Here is a 19,950-nt window from a genome sequence, read left to right as displayed (position 1 = left end):
TATGTCTATATTTTTTTCTAAACAGTAGGTCCCTTCATTTGTGGAAAAATATCTAGACGCACACCATAAATTGGAGGAAGAGCTCGGCCAAACACCCAATAAAGGGTGTAAGTGCCAATTATATATTATATTATATATACAAGTATATTGGGTATGGGAATAAGTTTTCGGCCGTGTAAAAGAGGTGTCGCTGCTGATACTATTTTTGTGTCGCTCTAGTAATATAATGGTGATTTGAAGGTGTATATGTGATGTCTCGATCGCAGTGGTTGACATTCGTTTGATGCGTAAAGATCCTTTTTTATCTGACGTCAAAACAGCATTTGCGGGAAGTTATGCTTCACTATTACCTTTTAAAGAAAAGTGCTGTTGATGTTGACAGATCAACCGTCTTTAACGTTTGCACGCGATGGGAATGGTCCAGAAAGCAAGTAACTGGGTGCCACATCAATTGAAGGAGAGGGATATTGAGAGACGTTTCATGGCGTGTGAGATGCTTCTTGCTAAATCGGTCCAGAAATATTTAGAGGAACTGAATTGGGTAATCTCCCCGTATTCCCCAGACATTGAACCTTTGGATTACCATCTGTTCCGATCAATACAGTCAGCCCTTGCAGGAGGTTCACTTCTTACGAGATCATCGCAAACTGGCTCAATGAATGAATCAAATCAAAGGAACTCGAGTTTTTCTTCAGAGGAATCCGTATGCTGCCTGAAAGATGGAATAAAGTTGTAGCTTTCAGTGGCACATACTTCACATAATATCATGTATCATATAATATTATATAATGGTTTAAATAATTCGTTACTTTGGCTAAGAAAGGACGGAAACTTATTCCCATACCCAATGTATTTTTTCCCCCTTTTATTATTTACACAGCTTTTTACATTATCTGGCGTAGAAACAAAATATTGCAAGTTTTGATTAGTTTATAAGAAAATTAAACAATAAAAGTAGTATTGCTGGTACGAAATATTTGTATGTTTTACATGTACATAAAATATATATATGAATAAGTATGTGCATTAAAGTGGGTAAATTTTTTTTTTTTTAAATAAATAACCGACTTTATTTCGGCAAATGAGATATTCTACTGGCAATTGTGAACGAAGAAGTCCATCGAAGCATAGCTATAAAATGAATTTCGAGCCTCTTTATAGTTAGTAGTAGTTTTTGGCTATATGAAATTAAAATTTTGATTTTACTTTTCTCACAACTTTCACGCTGGAAAGTGTTTTGCAATGTACTCGTATACTCAATTTGACTATTTTTAAAGGAAGAAAACTTATTTTCTGAAGTTATGTAATGTCAAATTATTAAAAAAATATATATAAACGGTGGTTAAGTTTCAAGGGCCGGTGTTGATTTTGAATAAAATACAATTTTTTTGGAAATTATTGTCGTTTCTCTTTATTATGATCATATTGGTATAACTCAATTACGTATGGAATAAAATATCGGCCAAATAGCCGCCGCGGGCTCGACTTTCACCTCCATCTGATGGTCGAAATTTTCGATGACGCTGAGGCATACTTGAGGTTCTATGCCGTTAATGTGCCGAATTATCTCATCCTTTAGCTCTTGAATTGTTGCTGGCTTATCGACGTACACCTTTTCTTTCAAATAACCCCAAAGAAAGAAGTCCAACGGTGTCAAATCACATGATCTTGGCAGCCAATTGACATCGCCGCGACGTGAGATTATTCGGCCATCAAATTTTTCGCGCAAAAGAGCCGTTGTTTAGTTAGCTGTGTGACACGTGGCACCGTTTTATTGTAACCACATACCGTCCACATCCATATCTTCCAATTCGGGCCATAAAAAGTTCGTTATCATCTCACGATAGCGAACACTATTCACAGTAACTGCCTGACCGGCCTCATTTTGGAAAAAATACGGCCCAATATTGCCGCCGGCCCATGAACCGCACCAAACAGTCACTCTTTGTGGGTGCATTGGTTTTTCGGCAATCACACTTGGATTATGATTCGCCCAAATGCGGCATCCACTGAGGTGAAAATGTGCCTCACCACTGAAGATGATTTTCTTCAAAAATTGGTCATTCACTGATACCATTTCCTGCTACCATTCTGACCATTGACGACGCTTGAAATGGTCAAGAGACTTTAGTTCTTGAGTCAATTGCACCTTGTAAGCGTTTTGCGACTTGCATTTAGTCTTTATGCATAATGTTCATCAACGGCTAGCGTGAGAGGTGCAATTGTTGGGCACGACGACGAGTTGAGGTGGACGGACGGTGAACATTTCCATGGTTCAAATTGAGTTAGTCTGAAATTGAAAAATGTCAAATGAAATGCAGAAATAAACTTGACGTTTAGGTGTGGTTCACATTCCATATCGGCCCTTGAAGTTTAACCCTTACAATATAAAATATAAAAGTATTTGATAATTCCAAAAAGAATTATTTTCATTACAATTCACTTTATTTTTCAATATAATATTGATTGTGTGACAAAGTAAGTGTTTGAGGATACTTTTTCTTTTCTTTTACTTTTCTAGTAGAAAAAAACGTCATACGCCGAATTTTTAATTGACTTTCAAGATCTGGATTCAGGACCGAAAAAGCACTTCATAGCTCGAAGCATATAAATATGTACTTACCCCTAAGTTTATATTTACAAAGTTTTATATTTCGTTCAAAATAACATATTTACCTTCTTACAATGATATATAAAGTGTTACTGTATCTTAAGGAATGGCGGTGCATGAAGATGAAATATACAACAATTTTAAATTTTGGTGCATTTTTTTATTTTGAATAGTGTTTTAAATTACTATTTTGTTTACCAGCGTAAGATTATATAAGAATAAACTAGTTTTAATTAATTATTAAAATCTACTGAGGCTTTGCGAAGACATTTCACGCTTTTTATTCGTTTTCATGTCTGTCGCATCTAAAGGGTTTCCAATAACAGGTGTTAGGTGTTAAACAAGAGAGATGATTAACGACGGCGGTACATGCCACACAAGCAACGAAACCATTGATCTTTTAAGGGAAAAGTTTCCGGACCGTGTTACCTCTCGAAGAGGTGATCACAATTGTGATTTAACACCTTGTGACTGTTTTCTTTAGGGCCACGTGAAAGAGAAGGTATACGCCAATAGCGCCGGGTCGATTCAAGACCTCAAAGATGGAATTCGTTAGGCTATCGAGAACATGGGGCAGCCACTTTGCAATTCGGTTATGGAAAATTTCATGAAAAGGATATTGTCCTGTAAGCGTGGTCGTGGTGGTCATTTGCCTGATGTTATTTTCCACTGTTAACGGCATACCTTCCTCTTTATAATGAAATAAACATCCGATCATTTATATTAAAGTATATAATTTTTCTTGGAATATCAATATAACACCTCTTATTGGAAAACCCTTTACGTTACCCGAACGAAGCGGATTTAAATCCGTTCAAAGATTGTCAGTCCAGCTGCATTCTGCTGCAATATGCTTCTACAACAACAACAACACCTTTTCTTAATTATAAGGGTGATATAACGGATTAAAATGTGAAACCAAAATATTTCTCATAAAACTCGAGACAGAATCTAATCTCCTTTTTGTGCTATGCAGTGTTAGTAGACGCTTCGAAATACGCTAAAAAATACCATTACATTGGTTGTTCGTCAAAAAGTGAACCATTGAGCTCCACATCACGTACTGTATTGGTACCACAGTAGGATTAAAGAGAGAAACTGCAGGCTATGGCTGATAAAATATTCTCTAACAGAGGGTTTGAGCAAAATAAACGTGGAAAATCAGTTTCTGCCAAATACATTTTCTTCGAATAAAATTTAACAAAAAAAAAAAACATAATTGGGGACTAATAACAAAAATTAAAAATTTGGAGGCTTGAAATCCGTTTCAGAACTATGCTTCCACGGACTCTTTTTTTTCAGAATTGCCAGTAAAATATTTTAATCGCCGAAACAAAGTGCATAATAATGTGGAAGGAATCTAATAAAATTTCAAATTATTTTAATATGAAATGAAAAAATCAATTCAAAAGTGGCACTAAAGCAAATGCCAAAATATTTATATTTTCAAATGCAAATGCCAAAATATGTATAGATTCAGATAATTAAGATAATCAAGGATGAAATCAAAACTGAATATGTAAGTAGATAAGGAAAAGAATGAAAATAAAAGGAGGGACAAAGATAAATATAAAAGTGTTTGAATGTGAACCAATGGACGAGCACTAGTATATCAAAAAACCACCCTTCTTTTATATCTCATTAGAAGTCTACTTTTAAACCTTCATTTAGGTGATTTTGGAGAGAGGGAACCGGACTGAGGCTGATTGGAGTTATGAGTGGGGGTAAAGCAATTCTTACCAAATAAAGTGGTTAGAAAACTCCATCTGCAATTAAATCAATATTAGCACCACTGCAGGTGACAATTAATTTATTTGAAATTAAAAAAAAATAATTGACGAATTAATAGACTCCCATCTTCGTGCCCTCAGCATCGGTATTTTGGCAAATATGTTGAGTATCATTTTGCCCCCAAACTATTTGTTTATTCATATTCGCTCTATTATATAGGGTGGTTAAATTTCAAGGGCCGATGTTGAATGTAAACCACACCTAAACATCAAATTTTTTCTCCATTTCATTCGACATTTTTCAATTTCAGACTAATTCAATTTGAACCATGGAAAGATACACAGTCGAGCAACGCGTTAAAGTTATTCAGGCTAATTATGAAAACGGGCGTTTAAATCATATGCACATCGCGCATTTCATCTTCAGTGATGAGGCACATTTTCACCTCAGTGGACTCGTCAATAAGCAGAATTGCCGCATTTGGGCGAATGATAATCCAAGAGTGATGGCCGAAAAACCAATGCGCCCACAAAGAGTGACTGTTTGGTGCGGTTTATGGGCCGGCGGCATCAATGGGCCGTATTTTTTCCAAAATGAGACCGGTCAGGCAGTTACTCTGATTAGTGTTCGCTATCGTGAGATGATAACGAACTTTTTATGACCCGAATTATGTTTCGAGGAAGATATGAAGATATGGATGTGGACGATATGTGGTTTCAACAGGACGGTGCCACTTATCACATAGCTAACGATCATCACATGATCGTGGCGATGTCAATTGGCTGCCAAGATCATGTGATTTGACACCGTTGGACTTCTTTCTTTGGGATTATTTGAAAGAAAAGGTGTACGTCGACAAACCAGCAACAATTCAAGAGCTAAAGGATGAGATAATTCGGCACATTAACGGCATAGAACCTCAATTAAGCATCAGCGTCATCGAAAATTTGGACCATCGGATAGAGGTGTGCCGCCGAGGCCGTGGCGGCCATTTGGCCGATATTTTGTTCCATACGTAATTGTGCCATACCAATATTATCATAATAAAGAGAAATGACAATAATTTAAAAAAAATGTATTTCATTCAAAATCAACACCGGCCCTTGAAACTTAACCACCCTTTACATTGGTGGACCACTTTTATTGATACTAACCATAAATCTTGTTATCAGAATCTAGTCTTGACTTTGCTGCGGTACAGCGATTTTAGATATACAGTTCGATTTATCTTTCCAAACAATTTGATAAAAGTAATGGCAAATTAATTCTTAGCACATCTAAACATTTCTTGAGTTTCATATTTATTATATTTGTCATAAATACATTCTTGCTATGCAAATAAACCGGAGTGTGTGTTTTTGTATAAACCGATCCTTCTTAAGCTTGCGATTCATCTGGATCTTCATCCGCATAAATATTGTGATTCTTATCCTTTACCCGTCGCAATGTAATACCCATTTTCAATTCGGAAAGAAAGTCGTTAGCTGGTGGTTTGCGTTCGGCGCGTGGCTTGACGCCACTGATTGTGGCAGCTTTCTGGTTGACTTTCTGAAAAATATCACAAAAAAAAGAAGAAATTATACAGAGTTATCATTATATGAGTTGTACCTTCAAGGCGACGCCCTTTCGAATGCTATCTAGCAAAGCGCCACGCGCGTCCCCGCTATCATTAGCTGTAGATAGAGCTACAGGTGAGCCACCGCTACTTTTAGCTGCTGCATTTAATATGGGTGATGGTGGTGGTGGCATAGGCGCGTTAGTAGTAGAAGGTGGTGGTGGTGGTGGCATAGGCGCGTTATTAGTAGAAGGTGGCGGTGGTGGAGGCGGTGGTGGTGGCGATGCCCCACTCCCCTTGCTGATAACAATTGGCGCACGAGATGAGGTTTTAGATACACACGCCGCTGCAACTTCTGGTGCGGGAAGAGATGGAGGAGGGGGAGGCGGTGGTGGCACTGCTGAAACCTTCGCAAAGAATTGTGGTTTTAGCGCAGGCTTTGGAGGTGTTGGTGGCGGAGTTTGCTTTCTATTGCCAACACTGCTAGCATATAATACCGAGGTAGCTGTACTACCACCATCTTGGCTATTTACCGATTTCGTTAAAGCATAATCATTGCTGACGGTAGTTGGTAGTACCATTAGCTTGGGTGCTGGTGGCACTTTAGCTCGATCGGCAATCGTTCTGCCATATAAGATTTTATTGTCACTATCATCTTCGCTCGTCCACTCGTTGAGGCTATCCAAACTCTGATTGGAATGGTAAATCACTGAAGATTTATTGTTTTTAACCTGGATAAGAGAAGGTGGTGGTGGAGGCGCGTCCTCGAAGGGTTTCGGCTTAACGGGTGGTGGGGGCGCTTGTCTATAAGTCTGTCTGGGCTGAGTAGATGTCTGTGCAAATATGGCTTCCACCTCAGTCTTGTTGCTGTAAATATCTTCGATAGAGGGAAACTCTGAAGGACTTGCGAAACGCGCAGCCAAAATGTTTAAATTCGACAGAGAATCTGCTGAAGTTGTTGGAGTAGCACTTGAAGCTGACGATAGAGGAGGTGTTGATATCTGTTTTTGATTAGACATTGGTGCTATACTCGAAGTTGTTGCTGATGCTGGGGCTAACGCTGACGTTGCTGGTAGTGGCGGTGGAGGTGGTGGTGGTGGCGGTGGTGCATTCATTGATTTTCGGGGGCGTGAAATCCTTGGCGAACCGGGTGGTGTATGTTCTTTGCATGAAGAAATCGTGGCATACATTATATTGGGTGGAGGATGACTAACAGTTCCATTAACATTGAGCTGAGGTGGCTGTAATTAATTTATTCAGCTTGATTCTGATGCACTTAACATTTTTTCTACATTTTTATTAACTTACCATCCATGTGAACCTCGATTGTACGATGTTTTTTATGATATCCTGCTTGCGCATGCCAGCCAAGTCTTGCTCCTTAATGCCGCGTTCCAACAGATACTTCCTCAGTACGTTATCATTCATGGTCATGGTAAGATCGAATGCGTTGCGCGTCCGATCACGCGTCATATCTCCAGCTATGTGTTGAAAGTTCATTGGACCGCTTATCTCGTATCGGCCACCTTTAATGCTAGTCACAAATGTCGAGGGCGAAGGCGGCGTGGGTGGTGTTGGTTGGAAACGACGAGGTACAATGGGACTGCTTTGGTCCAAACTTTGCAGGCTGTTGTTCGACGAAGAGCTGCTAATGGTGGCGTAGTTAAGTGCTACCGGCATGGCAGAGTTCTTATTTCGTTGCATAGCGGGTGAAGCGGTGACGGTGCGCGCAGGTGGTGGCGGTGGTTTAGAACGCTCATTTGACTTTGCAGTGGGTAAATTATAAGGAGATGGCGATATCATTGTTGAAGGCTGGAAAGGTGTCGATGAAATTAATGGGGGAATTTAATTAAAGGGAAACCAATAGAGAAAAACCCTCGCTTTCTGATGAACAACACAGATCTACAACATTAATAAATATTACTACTCGCCCCTTTTTGGGATCGCTTGCTCATAATAATTTGCAATATGGTTTTAATCACTAGGCTCCAAAGGGTTAACCACATTTTATTAGAATAAGTCGTTTCTTTTTAGTATAGTTTTCATTTAAGTATAGGTTAACATGGCGGCCGCCGTAGCCGAATGGGTTGGTGCGTGATTACCATTCGGAATTCACAGAGAGATCGTTGGTTCGAATCTCGGTGAAAGAAAAATTAATAAAAACATTTTTCTAATAGCGGTCGCCCCTCGGCAGGCAATGGCAAGCCTCTGAGTGTATTTCTGCCATGAAAAAGCTCCTCATAAAAATATGTGCCGTTCGGAGTCGGCTTGAAACTGTAGGTCCCTCCATTTGTGGAACAACATCAAGACGCACACCACAAATAGGAGGAGGAGCTCGACCAAACACCTAACAGAAGCGTACGCGCCAATTATTTATTTTTTTGTTTTTTTTCATAGTTTAACATGACGTGATAGAGACACGTTTTTGATAAAATTAGGGGTGAAAACCCCCAAAATCACATTTTTAAGGGGTTTGCTCCAAATTTTCTCCAAATCATGTCGTGATGGGTGTAAAAATACATCGGAAACCAGTCCTTTACAAAAGAAAACAAAAAAAAAGAAAGTTTGCATTGTGAACCTAAGTGAAGAATTTAAACCAAGTTTAAACCTTAGAAATTAAGCTTTAAGCTTCGTTCGACTGGAAAGCACGGAAACGTCAACCCTTAGAATATATAGCATGAATGTTATAAAATGTCTATATAAAATATAAATTAGTTTGCAGGGAATTTTCGATATAATTAAGTATGTATGTGTGTAAGTATATGTCAATATATGTAAGCGTTGGAACTACGTAATAATTCTTAAGCTATTTGTTGTATTCGTATTCGTTGATAAAAATGTGTGAGTTGTGATATGAAAATTGCAAGTGAATAATTGATAATAAAGTTGATGACATAAAGGACTCAAAAAAATTCTGTTTCGGAATCATTCATACATATGTATATAGTAAGTAAAAAATGTTGGCGATTTCTAAATAAAATATTACCAAAAGATTTATCTTCATTTTCTTATTATTACAAATGTTTTTCTAATAGCGGTCATCTTTCGGCAGGCAATGGAAAACCTCCGAGTGTATTTCTGCCATGAAAAAGCTCCTCATAAAAAATTCATCTGCCGTTCGGAGACCGCATAAAACTATAGGTCCCTCCATTTGTCGAAAAACATCAAAACGCACACCACAAATAGAAGGAGGAGCTCGATCCAATCAAAGGTGTTAGCAACTGTTATATATAATACATATATGTATATATAATACATATAGTTGCAGTTTTAGTTTAAAAATCTATATATTAAAAAACTAAAATTTAAGCTACCTTCGAAAATAGAAAATACTGTTAAAGGCCAAAATGTCTTTTACTTAGAATAATAACTCTAAATACTGTAAACTATTTTATTTTGACTTCATACACATGCAAACACTTATTATCATCTTCAATATATACTTCTCCTCCTTCCCCCTATCCCAACAATGCTCGGATATACTCGCATCTTCTTTTGTTCAAAATGGAGCTGGAAGTCATCTTCTTTCAGTTCCTGCCCTACGTGTATCGCTTTCATTTTCAGAGCCTAGTCTTCTATATTTTAATGCAGATTTCATCTTAGAAAGCAGGTATAAGTCACCCGTCGCAATACCCGGCAAATAAGACGAATTGACTACACTTGACTAGAAACCACTTGACAAGCAATGCAGAATAAGCTAGTGCATTGTCTCGTCCTGCTCTGAAAAAAGTAAGCGCCCAGATATCTGAAGCTTAGCTCGATGAGAGCTAACTATTAATATCTAGTTTAAATATCACAACATGAAATGGTTAATATAAATGTAGTTAGCCACCGTAAAAGCCCCTTATTCAGTTTTCCTCCCTGTTTGGTTCTTCTCCCTCTGTTTTTTTCCTCTGTATAGCATCACAATAGACGACTTCTATTCTTTGACCATCACGTGGGCAGCCATATACCTTAACCTAGTCTAACATTGGTGGAGGGCCCATTACTGGGTTTTCCATAATTCGAATAGCTTTTTTCCACAACACGTCCCCTTAGTATAACAATAGCCTATGTGCTCATAGGCTATTATTTTTTTATTGAATATTTGGATTCTCCATCGTCGATTTTATATGTGGTCAAAATTTTGTCAAATTCTATGTTAGTTCCACAAAGTGGGTCAAAACGTCAGTCAAAAAATAATAAATATTTACAGACATAACGAGATTTGAGTGAGAGCTACTTTCGACAAAAAGTTTGAAATTCATTTTCTCAAAACATCAAAAAATGTATAGGCTATTTTAATACTAAGGGGACGAACAACTCGTTGCTCTATTTCTACACATAACGTTTTCAAGATATGGTAAATAGAAAAAAAAATAATAAAAACTAATGCAGAAACGAAAGGTACTGTACTCTGAACCGCCAGGGATAGCTGACGTTTGGCATATGTTTACTTCTTCTACAGCAGCGGAAGTACGGCTATCATATGAGTAAGTATTTCTATTATTATATTTGACAACTTTTATTGATATTTGTTTTTAGACGCTTCAAAGATAAATTCTTCGAACATAAGAATATACTAAGCCACAAGTCTTTGCCTAAAACTAACCAGAAATTAAGCACTGAAAGGGAACATTGTTTGAGCTATTAACAAAATAAGGTCACAAATGACGCCAAGCGATGTTAAAAATAATATCGATATTAAAAATAATTAATAAGGTTTATCACTCATCCAAGGCGAATACACTCGAATAAAAAGAGAAATCACTAGAACAACGAAAACATTTACATGTGTTTTGGTTTTGTAATTTTGTGGTTTGAATATTAAAACTTCAAACAAAATGTAGGTCAACAAACAAAGCAATAGTAAAGTGACATTCAAACCAACAACTGCAAGAAAAAAATCAATTACTGTAGTAGCAACACCTTACATATGCATGTAGATTCGTCTTGACTGCATCCTTTTGAAACGAGGTCAAGCAGTGCAAATAGACGAAAATGGATGCAATAAAATGCAATAAAAAATAGTGAATCCCATATCTCATTATTTTATACAATATATATCTTTTATTTCAGCTTAAAGATATTTATTTCAACTTATTAGTTGAGATAAATATTTCTTAAATATATCTGACAAAACAGCAATTGCCAAAACTACACTAAAATACTAGATTTGTTAGGCTAGCCCATGCCACCTCAGAACAACAAGCGTTTTTTTTTTTTGTTTTTGATAAACTTCTTAATGTCAGAAATAACCTGTTCAGGGACTATGTTAACAGAAAAAACTTCATGTATTATACCTATATAGTAAATCGAGCCCACCATCTATGTATGTCTGTATGTCACACATTAATACGCCCGGCACCGATGGTCGCGTACCGGTCAAGGTTTATTCGCCTTCACATATATTCGAATGATCGAAAAAAGAAATCTAATCACTTTGATATTTTTGATAATTCTTGTAAACATACAGGTATTATACATCCAGGAAATTTGTTATCGCATCATAAATAATATCAGCACTACAAAAACTACCACAAATACAAGCATTTTATGTTTCAGAAACTAGTAGACTTCTTCCACGCATATTAAATACTAACCTTGCTTCTCAAATCCTAAAAATAATATAATTCAAGTACTGAAGGGCGTAATAAGATAGTCAAAGATAGACTACTGTAATTCAAAGTTGTCTTAGTTGTGGCACTATAAGTTAAAATAATGCCAAACCCTAAAAAACTGACCGAAAGGGTTAAAAGAAAGTTTGAGGAGTATCTAGAGTAGAGTTGAAATTAGTAGGCCCGCAATAAGATTTTTTTTAAATTGGGTCCGATTGCTGTTGTCGTAATTGGGTCGCCGCTTGCTGTTGTCGTAGCACTGTGCCACTGCCCTGCTCCTTTCAGACGTAGATTTTATGAATTGAAGGAAAGCCGCGAAAAACGTTTTAAGTGACAAAATCATAACTTTTCAGAAACAAAAAAAAACGTAGTTTAAAGGTAATATGCTTGTTCTTGTTCTGTATTGAGATTTGTTAGCTTGCTAATGATAATAAAAACTTTTATGTAGAAAATCGAGGAATTTTAATTTCGAATTAGAAGTAAATTTACGGTTTGAAGCTTTTTTCAGTGGAAGAACGTTTCATATTCAAAGCGCAACGGTAGTTAAATTGTTTTTCCATGGCTGATAACTTTTGAAACGTTATTTTCGTTTCAATAGGGGAATTACGATCGCACTTTAAGTTTTATTTTCGTCAAGAAAACACTACTCTTTCTGTCTTTAAATATATAGTACAGTATATAGTAAATGACTGTAAGAAATGTATTTATTTAAAACATAAAATGAAGTCAGCATAATTCAGCAAGAACGTAAGAGAAAACATTCTAAAAAATTTTAAAATATTTTGGTTTGCTTTAAAGTAAAAACTTTTAATTTTATTTAATTAACAGCAGATCGATATATAAAACCGGCTTATTTTTCAGGCAAATATGAATTAGGAAATCTTTATTCTTTTTATCACTGACCCATTTTTTATCACAGAACCCATTTAATTCTTCCTCTTGCGGCGGCATCTTATAACTTGCCAAATTTCGTAACCATGTTTTTGCACTACTTTGATTTTTTCGTATTCTAAGTATATTTGGGTCATCAGTAGAACTTTGAAGTTCCCTGCCTCTCACTTTTCGGATTCAGCTAAAAGTAATTGATAATAACGTTGCGATAGGAAATACCTTCTTTAACTCTTCTTTTTCGAGGCTCGCTCAATTCGAACCAAGTCATTTGTTCGTTGTAATTTTTTCGTAGAATTTTTAAAAAATTTTCTGTATTTGAGTTTTGGTAAATTTTTGGCAATTGAAGCCGCATACATAATCACGAACCTAAGTACATAGAAATAGTTAAAAAAAGAATTATAAAAATACCATAATGTTGACTTAAAACATTTTTCCTATTACTCGTTCTGTTGTTCTGTGTTTTTTGCAGGTAGGTATACTCTTATTTTTTCTTGCTATATACGCATTTTCAATATTTCTCAACTTTTTATTCTTATTATTGTATCTTTCCAATTTTCAACATTCGATTTTCTTTCTGCACATCTTTTCCACTTATCAATTACTTTCGATAATTCCGATCGTGTCATTTTGCTTTTAACTTACAAGGTTCTTCCATTGACTGACTCCTTCTAATTTTAATTGCGATAAGGTAAATAATTTTGATTAGGGGATTTGGTGTTTGAGCGATGTAAGTAATATTAACGGTAATCTGCAAAAAAAACAGTTTTTGCAAAAAATTGATTTTACAACGTTATTCGTGGCTCTGCTTCCTGCACGCGATATCACAATGTGTGTGTCCCGTAGTGGACAGCCCGTACAACCTAACCTAACCTAACAATTGTGCTTAAAATTGTGTATATTTCGTTTGTATAATTTTTAATATTCCAGTATACTTGCAAGACCAAATGCAATAAATCGTGAAGTACCGTAGTATTTCTGAAATGCATCATATAATCTAAATGTATTTGCTTTGACATGCAGAAGTTTGTATTTATATAAGCGGTATGATAGTAAGAAGAGAACCGATACATCTACATCGATAAGTCTTTCCAAAATTAATTGATTACTTGCGACATCTTTGCATTTGATATTTTATTTTAATTTTATTTTAACTTAACAGGCGACTTCCATTTGATTATAAAATTTATGGAAGATAGGGATCTTTGCCTAATTCGCAATTCCACCAAAATAAGTAATTCATCTTTCGAATCATCTACAAAGAAGTATGTAATTGTGATCAAAAATGTAAGCCTGAACAACGAAAATGATTGAAATGAAGTATTTTGTAGTGATGTGTAAATGTGTCATGAGGATGTATGAGCACTCTTAATTACCATCCAATATCCCGGCATCTTGTTGCTCTTTATAATATCGTAAATGAAGGCACGTCGCTGTTCCGGTGTCAAATATTCAATTTCATCCGATAGTCCCGCTTTGCGTAAATATAACCGCAAGGATTCATCTTCACCGATCCCATCGAGAGCGAAAGTACGTTTGAATTCAACCGATTCAGTACCCTCCATATGTTGAAAATCGTTTGGAGAACTAATGTAATTTTTATCCATTTTTCAAAGACATAGAAAGCGCTTTAAAGAAAAACAAGAGGTACATTGTATACAAATAATATATTTTTGTACTTTCAAGCACCTACATACATACATATGTACATATACAACCATTAGAAATTAAAGGTAATAACCTCCTGCGACATGGTTTACAATTTCGCTAAAATTTTACACATGGGCTAAATTCGTGTTCAAAATTACGAATCAAATTTTCTGACCCAATTTGCATAAATGGGGTAAAGTTGGAAAGGTTATAAAAAGTATTTCAGTATTTCAGTTTAATTCGAATTTTCAAAGAGAGGGTCAGGTGCGCATGTTTTGGGAAAAGAGCCTAAAGATCTAGAGGTAAAATTTTATAATTGCGACGAAGTTAGTCGCGTCTGCACAGGAAAAAAAGAATACCTATCAGTGGATGACAACGGCAGCTGCGTTTACAAGCAATGACATTTACTATCAATGAACTGCATTTAGCCCGAAGGAAAGACAGAAGTGGAACGCAGACAATTTGCATCCACACCAAATAAAAAATGTTTTAGTAACTCCGAATTATACCCCGATTCACGAGAATTGCAGTGCAAAATTCCTATCGGAACATATCTTTTTTTTTTTTTGTCGGGACAACTAGCAAGTGCAGCACTCAGACATGAATTAAGTCCATTGTACTACACTTGGATTCCCTTTTAATTTTCTTTAAATCTACACCCGATGTCCGAAGAAATCTGAGTGGATCTTTTGGTGTCCAGGAGCCAAGTTGGTCTTAACACATCAGTGCCAAAGACCTAAAACCTGATTCGAGCGAAGGCGGGCAGACGCACAGGACGTGGTCCGCCGTCTCATCCTCCTCTTCACAAGCTGGGCAGAGTACACTGTCTGAGATTTTCAACCTTTCCATGTGCTTCGCCCACAGAAAGTGGCCCGTCATTAGTCCAACCAGCCATCTGCACTCCCCTCTGCTTAATAACAGAAGGGTTTGCGACAGTCGATCGGTCATGACAGACAACATCAGTTTAGTCCATCTGCAGCCTCTCTCAGCCTGCCAAGCTCGCTTGTGGGTGGTAGTTACCCATTTGCTAACCGTGGCTGTGATGGCCGCAGAAGGGAGGGGCAAAACGGACTCTGGGCCAAAGAAGTTGGCTTCAGAGCCCATCTTAGCTAAGGAGTCTGAAGTCTCGTTACCCGCGACACCCTCGTGTCTCGGGACCCATGTTAGCATCAGGCTGGACATAGTTCAGCCTGGATTTACAGGACTTGACTACCCCTGATGTGGTTGGAGGGCTGTCTAAGGCCATAAGCGCAGCTTGGCTGTCGCTACAGACACATATATGTAGATCTGCCTCTCCATCGGTTTTCCACAACAAAGTTCATCGCTTCTTGAACTGCATACACCTCCGCTTAAAACACAGATGCATGCATTCCAAGAGCAAAGTGCAGTTTTGTCCCACTGGATTCCACGTAGACACCAGAGCCGGAGCTATGCTCGGCCCTGGAGCCATCCGTAAAAATGCGAAAACAGTATTTGCCGGGCTCATTTTCTGAGTTTGACCACAACTGAGCCTCTGGCAGCACTACAATGTATCTCTTTTCAAGTACGACTCTTGATGGCTGGAGTCAAGGAGCATGGAGAAAATCGTTGGATAGACGTCCATGCCTTCTCTGTTTTCCAATGCCGGACAGGGGCCGTACCAGTTCCCATTGTGTTTCAGCCTGCAGATGGCCTTCAAGGCCTCTCCTTGGATGAAAGCATCAAGTGCTGGCAAACCAATCAGAGCATCTAATGCCGAGCCTGAAGTAGCTTCGGTGCATCAGATGGCCACAGTGCGGAGCATATCACTTACACCTCCTTTCCAATAAAAATACCAAGACGTAAGAAGCCAGAGTTAAATAAATGTTTTTTGGCTAGCTATTAAGCTCAAAAATAGTTGCATGCCTCTTGACACCAATCACATCGCTGCTCGTTGGACTTTTTTTCAACGAATTATTAAGTTTTCAAAATATTGAAAGTTTTGATGAAAATTTTGTCTTTTTTGATTTTTTCCACCTCCATAACTTCACATTTTCGTCGATTTAAGCTTGAATTTAGCACATGTGCAAAATTTATGTATGTGAATTCGATGATCATGTTGCTGGAGATTATCACTTTGTATTACATCAAATACGGAAAGACATTACCATACATACATACACTTATGGAACATAACATACGTATGTATGTATGTACATAACATTTTGAATATTAACTATTTTTCTTTGTTTATCTTCTTTTTTTAATGCTCCTTTTTTTCTTTTTTTTTAATATTATATACATAGCTTATTGTTTAAAAATAACCAAATACAGTTAAGTTTTAAAATTAATGAAGGAATTAGAAAAATTCCACAAAATGTTCATCATAATTAATTTTTTTAGTTTTTTTAGTTTTTAATTCGAATTTTTAAAAAATTTTAGTATGCAGTATGAAGCTGATTACATTTTAATATAATAAAAAGATAGTTTGTAGTGACTCCAAAATTTTGTTGAGTTTTCTAAATTTCTTTATAGGGAAGATAACACTCAACTTATTCTTCTTCTTGATTGGAACGATCATCGCTTAAGTGATTTTGGCCTAGTTTAACAAAGCGCCGACGCCAGTTGGGCACAACAAGTGAAGCACAGTACTTCTCCACCTGATCTTTGAAACGTGAAGGAGGCCTTCCTCCGCTACCACCAACTGGTACCGCATCGAATACTTTCAGAGCCGGAGCGTTTGTAACCATTCGGACGATAGATCCAGCCAACGAAGCCGCTGGATCTTTATTCAGTGCACTCTATCTATGCCGCCGTTAAGCTCAAAGGTTCAAAAAGCTTCAGCAGAATCAGAAAAACAAGGGACCCCTCATCAGATATTTGTCATCGTCCGAGCTTCTGCGCTATACGGTAGCCTTATAAAGAGTTAGATTTGTTCATCGAGAGAGGACTTTACTCAAGGCTGACATTGTTACCAGTGTTAATGCTGGTTCCTAAATAAACGAAGCCACTTCCGGAAATCGTAACTGCCAACAGTGACGTGGCCAAATATTTGTTTGATAACAGGAGGTACTTCGTTTTGTCCTTGTTCACCCCATGACCCAATCCCTTTGCTTCTTTATCAAGTTTGGAAAAGGCAGAACTAACAGCGCGGTTATTAAGGCCGATGATGTTAATATCATCGGCGGCCGCAGTAGCCGAATGGGTTGGTGCGTGACTACCATTCGGAATTCGGAAAGAACGTAGGTTCTAATCTCGGTGAAAGACCAAAACGAAGAAAAAGTTGTTTCTAATAAAAAAAACCTGCCGTTCGGAGTCGGCTTGAAACTGTAGGTCCCTCCATTTGTGAAACAACATCAAGACGCATACCACAAATAGGAGGAGGAGCTCGGCCAAACACCCAAAAACACGCGACGGACTGCCGGCTGAACTATTAAAACATGGAGGCGAGGAGCTAGTATGCAAAATGAAATCATACCTGCCAATTAGAATTTAAGTGTGCTCTGCCCAATCCATAAAAAGGGTGATTCTGCAATCTGAGCTAATTACAGCGGGATTAATCTTCCAAATATCGCGTTTAAGGTTTTACCGAACGTCTTTTATGAAAGGCTGTGGAGCCCACCATCAACCAACTGATTGGACCTTATCAGTGTGGAAAATCCACAATCGACCGAAAAACACCCAACACCATCAGCAACAAAAATTAAAAAAATCAATGTGATCTTGGAACCAGTTCAAACTTGCGCTTCATTATACCGAAATTCAATGGACTAGAACTCTGCAAACTAGAAATTTTTCTCAAAACTCTGATTGTTTGAAATTTGTATAACATTTTTTTGAATTTAAAACTTCTACTTATATATGTAGTTTTTAAAGTAGAATGAGCTATATTTTCTTGCGAAATTTTTTTTAAATTAATGCAGAAACAATTTAATTGTCAAGCCTTGTAGTGAGCTCTTCTGCGGTAGTTATGAAACGCACTTAAACTATAGTATGCATATGTAACATACATAGGTATATGAGCCTTTGGAAGACTTCAGTGATTAATAGGCAAAGGTATGCAGTCATACATATGTATGTGTGTATGTCCATTGGATAGCGGGCATATGTATGTAAGCATGAAAATATACGCTAGCGAACTGGTAAGTAGCAAGGTGTATAAATATACATACCTATGTATATTTGGAGTCTATCGATAAGAATTCTAAATAAATGAGGCTTTTATTTTATCAGCGCGAAAATAACGAACGGATTCGCAAATCACCTTATGGTGATTCACTTTGATTGGTAACTCTTGGGTTATTCTGTTCAATTCGCATTGGACCAGTTATAATATTTTATGACATCGTCTTTTTAAGTTTTTTATTCGCACTGAAAACAATAAACTTTTTGACAAAGTATCATAAAATTTAGATACATGTACATATGTTGGTATGTTTTTTTTATTTGCAAATTTATTGGATGTGTCACTTGTCAATGGTATACGAAATTTATAAATCTTCAAGCATTTTATTTTATTTTTTTTTTCTTATATGTTGTTTATTGCTAGTAAAATCTTAATCGATAGTACCGATAGGTAATTTAAAACGATAACATTCACCGACCACTTTGTTTTAATGAAACGACTATTCAAACGATTAAAAGTAGTGCTGCAAACGGGTTTCAGCAATTCCGCCGTTAAAATGTTATAACTCATATGCGCACCTCATGAATTTTAAAGTTCGACTGAATTCTATTTGAGGATAAGAGTTAAACATTCGCCCAATTAATTCATCAATGTGGTTAGTTATCAGTTGCACAGTTTCTAATCGCATTCTCGCTCTTTTGGTTATGTTTTTGTAGTAGTAGTATTTGTATTAATAACAATATAATTAACTTCTTTTTGTTATTGTACCATGTTTTATATTATACGTAAATATGTATACATATATATTTTTTTTGCAGGTGAGTGCACTTATCAGTGTCGTCGGAGTGTTTTGGCGCTTCTCACCTGACGCTTATCAGCAACGTAGTCTGAGAAATATGAAAGCTTGTATGTAATAACAATGAAATGAGTACCTTGTATGGACTCTTTACAGCATAGCTGCGTAAGTGTATATATACGCTAGCCTAGAAAGATTTGTTTATACATAAAAATGACTCCATGTTTGTTGTACCGTAAAAAGTATCTATATTAATCGATTTAAATTACAGGAATGATGTGAGTATGCGGTAGTCACTCATCACTCATATCTTAGTGCTCAGCATTGCAACATTCGTTTGGAAAGTATTAACCCCTGGGCGAATGCGCGAGGTAAAAATGGTTGTGTTATATGGAATATATCAACACGAATTTATACATAAATAAATGTATACATATCTCAAATAGGATATTTACAATTTATATACCATATATCACGAAACACTAATTGATAGAAATTGTTTTCTAATAGTGGTCGCTCCTCGGCAGACAATAGCAAAACTCTGAGAGTATTTTTGCCATGAATAAGCTCTTCATAAAAAACCAACTGCCGGTCGGATTCGGCTTAAAACTGTAGGTCCCTGTGTATGTACCAGGTATGGTATATTTTTATTTTTTGGAGGAAGATATTGAATAGTAAACGATGTTGTGAGGACATCACTGCACAGCATTGTGGTGTGCAATTATAAAATGTTAACCCTTAGGCGATTGCGAGAGTTTCAAAAGTGGTGTTTATGTTTTAAAGTTGTATGCAAGAAACTACCATATTTGATGATTTCATTACATTTATATTTAATAAAAATAAAAAAAATGAAAATAAAAAGAATTTTTCACTTTCGTATGTATATTTTTCAAACTCGTACGTAAATGATTAGTATTTATAGGGGACATATACAATATAACCCTAACTTAATTTGCACACTGGCTACTAGGACCTTCGTACGGGATCGTACGTAAATATCTTTTTGTATACATTCTTTTAAAGCTTCTGAATTGAAAA

At 36.7% G+C, this 19,950-nt stretch overlaps 1 protein-coding gene across 2 annotated transcripts; it reads right to left on the bottom strand.

Annotated features, from left to right (window-relative positions):
- Positions 1-5,459: 5,459 nt before the first annotated feature.
- LOC128868012 (uncharacterized) lies at positions 5,460-18,753 on the bottom strand. 2 transcript variants are annotated; one of them, XM_054109710.1, is made up of 5 exons: positions 18,561-18,753; positions 13,759-14,010; positions 7,206-7,709; positions 5,951-7,138; positions 5,460-5,890 (listed from the first exon to the last, which is right to left on the bottom strand). In XM_054109710.1, exons 2-5 carry the CDS (start codon positions 13,987-13,989, stop codon positions 5,720-5,722), a joined length of 2,094 nt encoding a protein of 697 aa, XP_053965685.1. In that variant the 5' UTR covers positions 13,990-14,010; positions 18,561-18,753; the 3' UTR covers positions 5,460-5,719. The 2 variants fall into 2 exon arrangements, with proteins under 2 accessions (XP_053965685.1, XP_053965684.1); XM_054109709.1 differs by having other exon boundaries at positions 18,163-18,752.
- Positions 18,754-19,950: the final 1,197 nt, after the last annotated feature.

The sequence above is a fragment of the Anastrepha ludens genome, chromosome 6 (genome assembly GCF_028408465.1).
Source record: "Anastrepha ludens isolate Willacy chromosome 6, idAnaLude1.1, whole genome shotgun sequence".
Lineage (NCBI taxonomy): Eukaryota > Metazoa > Arthropoda > Insecta > Diptera > Tephritidae > Anastrepha > Anastrepha ludens.
Note: the sequence above shows the minus strand (reverse complement) of the source record. Positions and strands in the feature narration are given on the sequence as shown.